Genomic DNA, 12,346 nt, shown 5'->3' with positions numbered 1-12,346 from the left:
GTCTAGAGATTGACCCCGTCAAAATTATCACCGATTGTCATTCCCCAGCCGTTATTGATGCCGTTTTTTTTCTATCATACGGTATAATTTACCTTGGCTTCAAACTCTTGGACTTGTTCCATGTCTCTAGGAAAACCATCCAAAATGATACCTTTAGCTTCAACGTTATGCGCCATCTGGTTTTCGACATATTTCATGACAATGTCTGAAGGAACTAGCTCTCCACTCCCGATGCTTTCTTTTAATTTGTTGATGTCGGTGCTATGATGTGACGCGGACGTTTCAGTTGCGGCCCTGCAATTAAAAATAATATTTATTATACAGGGCGAGTCTTAAATAAGTAAGTGCAAATATTTTCAAGACGGGTAGATCTAGCACTCTCGAAATAACAAGGCCATCCTGCTGTGACGTAAAAATCTCGTGACGTCATCAACGGAAGGTGTAATAGTGAGTTCATACAGCTAAATAACATAAAATAAGAATAAAATAAAATAAAATAAGAAAGTTGGTTATATGGGATACCGTACACGCGTTCATACAGATAAATAAAATAAGAATCGGCACTCTTTTAACTTCTTTATTTTTGTATAGACAATCCGTTTTTTTATTATTAAATATATAGGACATTTAGATCTGAAATTAGAAACCTATTTATACGGCCAAAATATTACAGTCCAGGTAAATGATCTAAATACTCCACTTTCTTTAAACAACATACACCATTTGAACGATTTATTAAATGAAATCGATAGTTTACTAGTTTTAGGAGACACTGAAGATGAAAATTTTCCTTGAATTTACTTGAAAATAAATCAAGAAATAAATATAAATTTCAAACTGATCCTCTTGAAAATAGGTTTGGACAAGATAGATAGTTAGCTGGGAGTCAGTACCATATTTAATATTGTTTTCATTAATAAATATGATTTTGTGATGACAATACCTTGTCTAAAGAAATACCACGCGATACAAGTACCATCGAATCAGATTGGTTTAACATCGACATTACTATTTCTGAACAATATATCGAATGTGTGAAGGAAGAAATGCCTGTTATTGCTTATTTAGGAAAATAATTTAACATTTTCAGACAACATTGATATTGAACAAAATTCACTTATCAAAAAACTTACTAGCGGTAGTCTTCCAAAAGATGAAATAGACTAATATAGTTTTATTTAAATATATATTTTTAACAAAGTCTTGCCAGGTCTTGCAAAGTCATGAGGAGTTTCTCAGAATTCTCAATAAAAAAATATAAAATATTTTTATCAAAAATAACTTAGGATTACATTAAGTAATAACACATTATTGCACTTTCAGCAATGTACTATTCATAATGCTGAATTCACTGTGAAAATTGTCATAAATTTTATTACAAATGCACGTCTGAAAAACTACTGTGGTAAAAAAATGATAGACTTGGAAAAGGAAATAAAAAAGTTAGACACTCTAGACACGCTAGACACAGCATAAATAAATACAATAACGGTGGATATTGTGAGATGTAATATCACTCTGATGTTTTTTAAATTTTATGTTAAATTATTTATTAAAAAATCGGTGCAATTAAAGTTTAGAGCCATTATATACGTATAAAGAGTATCAAATCCAATCAAGTTTATACCTCCAGTTGATGACGTCACGAATAAGCTTTGTGGCTTTGTTATTTCGAGGGTGCCAGTAGATATCGATAAAAAAATACGTATTTTCTCTTTACCGTTTTTTAAATATGATTATCTATATCGTTATATGATTTATCTTTTCCAAAAGCTTACCTCATTAATTTTCCTAAACTTATATGCGTCCAACCAGTATCTTTTGCCGCGGCCGTACACAGAGCAGCCTTGTTGCTTCCAGGGCCGCCAATCACCCACAAAACTGGTGGATACGTCAAAGGTTTTATGGGAGAATTGAAATTGGGAGGGTTCGTACCGCCCACAGAAATTACTTGAGTTTTTGGCCGAGAAGGCGATGTTGATTTCGCTGGATCGCTGGGTAGATTAACGGCATGTGGCATAGGCTTAGTGGGCTGTAAGAGAAAGTTGTTATCGTAAATTGATAAGTTATGAAAAAATATATTTTAATTCTAATACACAAATTACAGAGTCTTGTAGAATGTAGAATGAGTGACAGGGTATTGACAGGGGTTTGATATTATCTTTTGTTAAGCTTTCCTGAACAGGGTCCGGACCGTCTGGTTGCCGGTAGATGTTGCGTTCACTACTGCACATCATATCTGTATTTAACATCTGTTTACTACCGCGCATCAAAAATTCGCCCTGTATTTCAGGAACTAAGGAGGCTAGGACAAACATGTGTGTAGCATATTTAGTTTCATAAAAAAGTTGCAAAGTAATGTGAAAATCGCATCATTGTATCTCTACCTATAAACGAAAAATCCTATAAACCACACAAAAATGGGATACCCTGTACATATATGATGCGAAGTAGTGAACCGCAGTAGTCTACCGGCAGCCAGACGGCCCGCACTTTTTTCATGAACGCATAGCAAAAGATATTATATTAACGACGCGCGACGGTGCTATCTCTTGTACTATCATATTTTCATTAAAATTAGATTAAATTTGTCAAAAAAGTGTCAAAACGTCCGTTATCGTACGATCTTCGATTTTTTACGACGGGCTGGAGTAAAAAAATTACGGATGAAAAGTGGCGCCAAAACGCTATATCCAATCAAAGCGCCGTCAGACCATTGTTTCAACGGATAACGAACGCATGAAAATCAAGCTTTAATAGTAATTTAGAGATTATGACCATGCCGGTCTGGGAAATTATGAAATGAACGGCATTAAAACAAAAATAACAAAAATTTTGCAGTAATCCTAGAGGCGTGTTGACACCGTTTTTTTTTTTTCGATCGTACGACACATGACAAAAAATCACAGAGGGGTAGAATCACCCATTACAAATTACTTACTATTGTTGGCAGTTCTGAAGTGGTTGTTGTTGGCAGCGTTACAGCGTTTCCGTTGGTAAATTCTGGTGGGTTTTCTTGCCCACCCAATATATGAAACACAGCCGACCTGAAGTCTTTGTACACATCACCAGGTGGTCTTTCTCCGTGAATCTGAAAATAACAATATCATTAATTAGATTATTTAAATTGTTATTTATTAACTACTAGATTATCCGGATTACTTCCTACCGTCTAACGAAGTAAGTTAAGTGACTTTTTTGGTCAATCTTGTGGTACAGATGACTGATTATATGACTGAAATATTATTTTTTTTCTTAGGATTTTCAATTTTTTTTAACTACTTGCGTGAAATTGTTCATGTATAGTAGGTCAACTAGATAATACTTTCGATAATGTTTTAAACAAAATAAATGTTTTAAAGCACGCATGTAGCTAATTTATAAACGAATAAAAATTTAATCACGTAATTTAACTTAGAAGGCAAATTCTATGCAAAATACATAATAATTATTATAAGTAAAATAGTTGATTATACAAAAAACCATGTGAACTGTTTTTTTTTGGATAATCAACTTTTATTGTTATTTTTTTAATTCTGCATCTACATGAAAAATAATATACAGGGTGGATCTTAAATAAGTGCAAATATTTTCAGGGGTGGTATATTTCCACCCCAGGAACACGTCAAAGGGAATTTTTTCGCAAAAAAGATATTGAACATTATGCACTTTCTTTTAAATTTTATAACTGCCTGTTCACCGCAAATTTTACCACGGTATCAGGTTCCAGCAATAGTGTGTCGAGCATCTGTAGCTCCTAGAATAAAAAACTTGAGAATTTTGTTTAAATGCAAACCTAAAGTATGTACCGAGGATGTATTTCAGGAAAATATATTAACTTCTATAATGTGGCTCAAAAAAGTGTGAGTGGATGGGGATGATTTTTTAAATGGATCACCTCGTATATTATTGTATTTTTGGCTTCCTTTCAGATCACTCTACATAATCCTGATATGAGTAAATGTATTTCGATAATTTCAGATATTAATAAATAAATAAAAAATATATATTTTTCAACCTGCCTTAAAAAAATTATTACAAATACAAGAACTGTCCTGAAATCAAAACTATATTAGATATTTACTTTAGATGGTCTATACTTACTTTGCTATAAATATCGTAATCTTGAATCATACAGGGTGTTCAAAATTCTACGCCAAACTTTCTAAAATATAAAGTAATTTTTTTTTTGCTTTTTTTAAATGGAACACCCTGTATATTTTTTTATTAGATGGAGACTTAAAAAATGAACATTTTTTGTATTTAAAATGTTTAATTAATTATTTGTTAATCAAAATTTTTAATGCTTTCGCTGATACACGCGGTATCATTTCATATGGCTCCTCCAACGGTAAAATACCAGAGAAAAATCATTGGGTGGGTTTGATAAAAATTTTCTGTGGAAAATGCCATATGAAATATAAAACCGCAAATATCGGCCAATCTATTGAAAAAATAATATACAGGATGTTCCATTTAAAAAAAAACGAAGAAAAAATATTTTATATTTTAGAAAGTTTGGCATAGAATTTTGAACATCCTGTCAGATTTACGATTACCGCATTTATAGAAAAGTAAGTGCAGATCATCTAAAGTAAATATCTAATATAGTTTTGACTTCAGGACAGTTCTTGTAATTTTAAAATATTAAAAAAATAATTTTTAAAAAAGGCTGAAAAATTGCTGCTTTTATTTATTTATTAATATCTCTGAAACTATAGAAATATATTAAATCATATCTTAGGATTATGTAAAGTGATCTAAAAGGAAGCCAAAAATGCAATAATATACAAGGTGTTTACATTTAAAAAAAATACCCATACACTCACTTTTTGAGCCACCCTATATAAGTTAAAATATTTACCTGAAATACATCCTAGTACATACTTTAAGTTTTTTATTCTAAGAGCTACTATTGCTGGACCCTGTACAGGGTGGGTCAAATTCGACGCTTTTAAATGGAAACACCCTTTTCTATAGGAGATAGACGAAAACTAATATCGGTGTCTGGAGCTCAATTTTCATCAAAAACATGATGGTGAAAACCGCACATTAATATCTGTTACCGTTTCGGAGTTCCGGGGTCTTTTTCAAAAATGTGCATTTTTAACAAATCGCTGTAACTTTTTTGCTATGGAAAATTTTGTATTTCTATGAAACATTTCCAAAGCACCTTTTTACGTAGAATTTAATGGTTTAAGTATGATTTTTTAAAAATTAATAATTTAAGAGTTATCAACAGAAAAATATTTTTAGACAATTATTTTTTATTTGGGACACCCTCTATATTTTTAATTAACTGAAAAGAATTTAAAATTACCTTTCCTAAAATATAGCACACTTGATATTTTGATATAATCCCCTTCGAAATACAGAAGTTTTAAAAGTTCACCACTTTTAACTAGTGGGCTTTGGACCCCTTATTGATGAAATGCCCTTAATGGAACCCGAAAAACATATTTTTCCAGCAAGACGACGCACCGTCTCTGAACGCTGTTATCAGCAAATTTTTGCAGCCAATTTCAAGAATAATTGAATAGCTAACCAAGATCCCAGCGGTTGGCAGTCGAGGCCGCCTGACTTAGTGCCCATGGATCTAATCCTATGTCTATATTTGCGGAAGAATAAAGGTTCCTTATTCTTCCGTATAATCGAGACAAGAATTAGAAATACTTAGCAGTTATGAGACGGTATCTTTCACCCCCACTGAGTTAATAAATTCCGCGAGAAATGTTCAAAAACTGCCCCGTCTGTCCATAACAGAAGACGGTCGATATGTTGAACACCTGTAGCAAAATCTCATGTCTTGGTTTGCTATTTATTTTTATTGTTATTAGATAGTTTAAATGTGTTGATGTTGGTTAAATATATTTTAAATTGTTATAAAATTCTGCATCTCTCATAGCAAATATTATTTTCGTTTTAATTGATGCTCACAGCTAAATTTTTTTTGTATTACAGCCGGTGCCGTTCAAAGCCTACTTATTTAAAGCGAGCGAATTTTTATATACTCTATATCTCGAAGAGGAATCGAGCAAAATATCAAGTGTGTTATATTTTTCGAAAGGTAATTTTAAATTATTTACAATAAATTAAAAATATACAGGGTGTCTCATATAAAAAATCAAATTTTCTGTTGATAAATCTTAAATTATTAATTTTAAAAAAATTATATTTAAACCATTAAATTCTACGTAAAAAGGTGCTTTGGAAATGTTTTCATAAAAATACAAAATTTTCCATAGCAAAAAAGTTACAGCGATTTGTTAAAAATGCATATTTTTGAAAAACACCCCGTAACTCCGAAACGGTACCAGATATCGATATGCGGTTTTCACCATCATGTTTTTGACAAAAATTGAGCTCCAGACACCGATATTAGTTTTTCTCTATCTCCTATAGAAAAGGGTGTTTCCATTTAAAAGCGTCGAATTTGACCCACCCTGTACACATGATACCGATACCACCAAAAAGATTAGTACGTTCCTATTTGTAAACAATATAGTAGAAAACTGTTTCAAAGCATCAGGTTCTTTCAATTACTCCAGATATCCTGTATAGAATATAATCAAAAATTTTCTGTTTCATATACTTATTAATTCAGATTGTTTGAAGAAGCGAAAAGATTTTAGAAAAAAAAAGAGTTTTTAATTTTTTTCATATTGTTCCACCACTTCAAAAATTCTAAAAGAATCCTGAGTGTAAAAGACATTTTCTGACGGTTTTTAGTGAGTGTCTTATTTCACAGAGGTTAAAAAAATGAAGATTTTAATTTTCTTTCCTCCGCTAAAAATCGGCTTTTCGTTTAAGAGTCATGAACATATTATTTTTTCATGTCTTAGACTTCTAAGAATTAGAAAAAAGATCATTATTAATTAATTTTGAATTTTACTATAAAAATAAAAATAAAATTAAAAAAACAGATTTTTTTAAAAATCTCGAAAACCGTTTTCGTTAAAGAGCTAAAAATTTAGGTGAATTATTTTGATTCGACACGAAATCGATCCTCTGAGTGCGAGTTAAAAAAGCCGCGGGGGTAGATTTCCAATATTAATCCGGCTATACCCTATGAAATAGAAATTTTGTCAAGATTGAGCCCCTAGACCCCACACAGGCTACTTTTAAAATGAAATTACTGTTTTGTTGAGCAACGTATAAGGTAAAAAGACAGATTATGGTACCCATAGATCAAGGAATCAAGTTTAGATTGGAATGCTCGGCTTGCCGCAAAAACGTATAATTGTTTTGGAGCACATATATTGTAGGGCGCTGCTATAGAACAGAACATAGAACAGAAATAATCCATAGATTCATAGAAAACAAGAAACATTCATAGAAAACAAGAACAGAAATAATTTTCTCTTATCAAAGTCAGAATCTTCCAAAATTATAAAATCTTTTAAAATTTAAACTACTATCATTGAAAAAAATACCGAAAAGTCTTTAAAACGTCCATTTTCAAAGTAATTATGCTCTCTTGTGAGTTTAATATAAATTTTATGTACTCAAACCCGTAATAATGGGCTCTTTCAATATATTTTGGAATTAGCATAATTGAATAAAGCAATTAATTCTAGAATTTTCAGCTATCTCACTTTCGAAAAATTTGAAGTCGTTCTTAAGAAAATAAATAAAAACAAAAAAGCTCAGAATAAAAATCCGCACTTTATTTTTAATACGTCACACCTGGCATGTTGAAAAGCGGCAACACGGCCGGGCCACCATGCTGACCCGCCACCACCTCCACACAAGGCAATTCAACCTTTTCCAATATGGTGGAGATAGAAGTGCTTTATTTGGCGCGTATTTTAAAACCTGTTTTATTATACCAAACCAAATAGACATTTTTCACACAAATGTCGGGTTAGATTACGTAATTTTCACTAATTTTTTAACATACAGGGAGTCTAAAGCTTTCCACATAAGTGTGGAATTTTTTGTATTATTACTTTTATGAAAACATCAGTTAGTTACTTTTTATAAAAAGTCTGATTTCTCAGAAAATAAGTAGGTACTGTACTAGTGTGTAAATATTCAAACTTGAGGTAGCATATATAGGGTGTTCAAAATCATCGGAAAAAGAAATAACCAGAAATATATGACAGAAAATAGCAATACAAACTAAATATTCAATTGCAAACACTTACCTACCATAGTTTAGAATTTACTGCACGTTTGATAAATATATACTATTATGGACAGTATAGGAAGTTACTTGTCTTAGTAAAAGCCTTGGTAAATACTCTTGGTGTAAACTACACTGGCTTGGGTCAAAAAATATGGAATATTTTTCCTATGTTTTGCAGCATTACACAAATGGGAATAAATTTAAACTATAATAGGTGAGGATAACTAAAAAATATAATATGTGTTTCAAGATTTTATATAGAAAAAAAACTAAATACCTTTTATTAAAAAATAAAAATATTGGATATTCTGAACAAGATGGATTTAATAATAAATTCTGACGTATGTGAGGGTCAATTGTGACCTGAAAAAAGACTTACATCCAGGCCATTTATATTTTCAAATGTGAATGTTGTCAATATCTTGTGAGGTAAGTGTATGCAGTAGCCATAACTACATCCTCACTAGGGTACCAGAGGCTTTGGCCTTTGGCCTTTTTGAGGCATATTTAATGCACTTCTTACCCGAGAACTACTAGTAGGAGTGAAATTATATCTTTTAATAGCTGTAAACCATTTTTTACAAAGTTCGTCATTTTTGGGGAATATAAAAGCAGAAACCTTGGGACCCCCTCTATAATTCTCGTGACAATTTGGAACAGAGTATGTAAAAGGTATGCTACAATAAAATGTTAATACCTACCCTTTAATACCTATCTTTTGATTTTTGTAAGTAACCATTATAAAGTACTATGCAGACTGGCGGTGAAGACTTTTTACTCATTTAGGTGTAATATCTTGATAAATACTTCTAGTTCTTACTTTAAAATAATTAATAATAGAGGAGTACGACAAGCACAAAAGTTTGAAATTCCTTATGTGGAATGTCTGGTTTGGATTTTTATTACACTGTTATTTTATCACAATTTTCTGATCACACCATGCACTGAACAATAAGAACTAAACAAACGTGTTGCAGAAGCACAACAAACTAGAGATAATTAATTATTTCTGGTATGCAATCGGAACGAGAAACCACTACCGGCTTTTCAGTTTAAAGGTAAACAATTTAATAATGCGCTGCCTTCGCCGCCATATTTGCCTTGCCCATATCATGTTGATTAGCCTTGAGTTGAGGTGGTGCTGGTCAAATCAAATCGCAATGTTGCCAGTTGTTGGCTGGCGCACGAGCACGGTTCTGCAATGTGATTGGGCGTATTTTTCATAAGTCATCAATTGGCGCTTTAAAATTATTTCAAATTAAAGCAATTTTGAGGGCCTATAAAAAAATTATTCAATGTTATGGAACTATTTTTTTTTGGATAAATATACTGAAAATAGTCTTCTATTTCAGATTTTGTCCTTGAGTTGGGTATTTCATTTTTTGTGAAAGAGCCCATTGTGAAAAAGTGGCTTGGCTGGAAAAACTTAAAAAGCTGTGTGAACTGTGAACTGTGAACTGCAAAAACCATCGTGGATCTTGGGATAACGTTATCGGTTTCCAATGTTTCATAAGTATTTCATTCATGTGCTCATATAAAAAAAGTTTCTTATATGCAATACACTGTATTTTATTTAAAAAATTAAAAGAAAATAATAATAAATTTGAATAAATAATACTTAGCGACATAATTCTGGAATAAGCCGAACCGCTCCGAAATTATCAAAAGCTTTGGAGAGAGACCATTGTAAGAATAGAGCCAAATAGTATTTACATTGTCCTTGTCCAATTACAATCTAAACCACTTTCCAATCTAAACTTGTTTCTTTTATCTTTGATAGTACCACAGATTATACAGATTATAAACTTATCGTCAAAAGCATTGTTTTTCGTGGTTCCAATTTTCGGAGTCGCGCACTAGTTGGGTTACTAGTTTGCGCACAAGCACGCCCACTTATGGCCTCTAAAATTGTGCACAGCGCCTGACCGGCCTTGTGACCGGCCCAGTTATTACGCTGGTTAAACGGGAGTTTATTTTTGCGCACAAGAAAATTTACTCGTTTGCTCATCGCCTTAAAAAGAATTTTTGTAGTACAAATTAGGGACAAGATTTTTATCTGTATACTTATAGGATACCTAATCTGTGTAAAAACGTATTACATTTTCCACAAGTCAGACAGTCAGAAATATTTAATACACGAATATAATATCGCTTTGATCATTCACATGATATTATTTTTACCTAATCGCATTTTAGTTATATTTAGACCCGTTTTATTTCAACAACAAACGGACCCACCGCCGGGACGCGTCCTTGAACTTCCGTCATCACAGGCCTCAACTATCACAGTTGAGGGACTCGACTACTCAATAATCGAAACCAGAAAGAAAACGTTCGTTTTTAAAATTAATAACGCGGCTAAGAGGCAAGTAAGAAACGGGTCGTTTTTCTTTTCATTAGATTGCGTTTCAATAAAGGAAATAATAACAGAGCTGGTTACTTTCGAGCGGCTTAAAATTAACTAAGCGGTCAGGGTTGGATACGAACAGAATACATAATATATCATTGTATTTACTAGAGTAGTACACACCGTGTGGTGCATCGGAACACAGGACATAAAATCCTATGTAAATTTTGAAAAGGTATCTTATTTCTTCAGATGATTTTATTCAAAAATTGTATTTTTTCCATAGCAACTGTTAAAATTGTTTTATATCTATCAAAAATAGTAGATAAAATAGTACTTTAACCGCGAGGGTAGAATAAATGATACTTTAACAACGAGGATAGGTTAAAAACTTTGTTTCTTCCCGCATGTTTTTTAATTGCTTCCATTTTTGAAAATTTTTGTATTCCTTTTCATAAGTGATTCGGGATTTAAATGGAAGTAGTTTGGATATGACGTTTGTCGCCTCAGCCTGAATATCTCTTGGTAATTTACTTATTTCGTTTTGAGCCATTTCTGGCTCCAATTCAATCAGCAATCGACACGAAAGAGAATTAAAAAATATAGAATCAAAACTGACAACTAAAGAGACAGCTTTATTTATTTGTCAAATTACATAGAAACCAACGCCAACCCAGCACAATATTCTTTCTACTCGTAATAAATTCCTTGAAATAATAATTTGTGAATATTTTTTAAAACGTAACTCGCTATGGAAAAAAATATTGTTTTATACACGACGATAAAATTGCATTATCGTCTCCCGAAATTAATTCACTCGCGATTTCATCGCTCGTGAATTAATCTTTTCGGTCGACGATAAAATACCATTTTATCGGCTTGTATAAAAAATAACTATTAGACTTTTATTAGAAGACTAGCGTGTACCAGCGACTTCGTTCGCGTCGAATTAATCCTTTGTAATGGTGATGATAAAGCAAAGCAAGAATTTCCATTAACATACAAACTGGATAACATTTTCTCACATTTATGTCAGCATGAGAAAAAACAATATGGCGATATTATTATATAACTTGGTAATATTTGAGGGTTAGTTTCATCTCGTTGGAATTTGACTTTCCAAAAATCCATTTGCCAAAAATAAGCTTTTTACGTTAAGCAGCTTAACCAGAATCGTGGTTAAGAAATTACCCAACTTTTTGGAACACCCTGTATGATTTTTTAAAAAATTTCAAAATATGTAAAAAAACCAAATAAATTATGCTTGTCCAAGCGTTTTCCCGAAAGACTAACCGTTTTTTAAATAACAAATATTGTAATATTTGAAGGGTGTTTTCACCCTCTTGGAATTTGAGATTCGAGAAACCCCTCCTTATCGAACCTCTACACCCCACAGTCAATCCGTTTACCAAAAATCAGCTTTAAACGTCAAGCAGTTTAAGCAGAATCGTGATTACTCAATGGTCATATTTTATGAAACACCCTGTATAAATTTATTAAAAAATCTTAAAATATGTAAAACAACAACATAAAATATACGTGTTTAAGAGTTTTTTTCGAAAAACTCACCGGTTTATAAATAAAAAATATTTTAATATTTGAGGGATAGTTTCACCCCCTTAGAATTCGAGTTTCGAAAAATCCCTTCTTATCGAACCTCTACACCCTAAAGTCAATCTGTTTTCCAAAAATCAGCTTTTTACGTCAAGCGCTTTAAGCAGGATCATGATTAATCAATGACCAGATTTTTGACCGAAACACCCTGTATACATTTTTAAAAAATCTTAAAATATGTAAAAAAACAAAATAAAATATACGTGTTTAAGCGTTTTTTCGGAAACTTGACTGTTTTTAAATAAAAAATATTGTAA

General features: G+C 31.9%; 1 protein-coding gene across 1 annotated transcript in view; it reads right to left on the bottom strand.

Moving 5' to 3' along the window:
* The window catches only part of LOC115877556 (adenylate kinase isoenzyme 5), a 106,220-nt gene that overhangs the window by 30,274 nt on the left and 63,600 nt on the right, over positions 1–12,346 (bottom strand). The window contains exons 6-8 of the mRNA XM_030893797.1: positions 2,942–3,091; positions 1,779–2,032; positions 93–294 (exon numbers count right to left, since the gene is read on the bottom strand). Coding sequence (XP_030749657.1) covers positions 93–294; positions 1,779–2,032; positions 2,942–3,091 — 606 coding nt within the window. The remainder of the gene's footprint in view (positions 1–92; positions 295–1,778; positions 2,033–2,941; positions 3,092–12,346) is intronic.

Source organism: Sitophilus oryzae, unplaced genomic scaffold (genome assembly GCF_002938485.1).
Source record: "Sitophilus oryzae breed Bouriz unplaced genomic scaffold, Soryzae_2.0 scaffold_1494_pilon_pilon, whole genome shotgun sequence".
Taxonomy (NCBI): domain Eukaryota; kingdom Metazoa; phylum Arthropoda; class Insecta; order Coleoptera; family Curculionidae; genus Sitophilus; species Sitophilus oryzae.
Note: the sequence above shows the minus strand (reverse complement) of the source record. Positions and strands in the feature narration are given on the sequence as shown.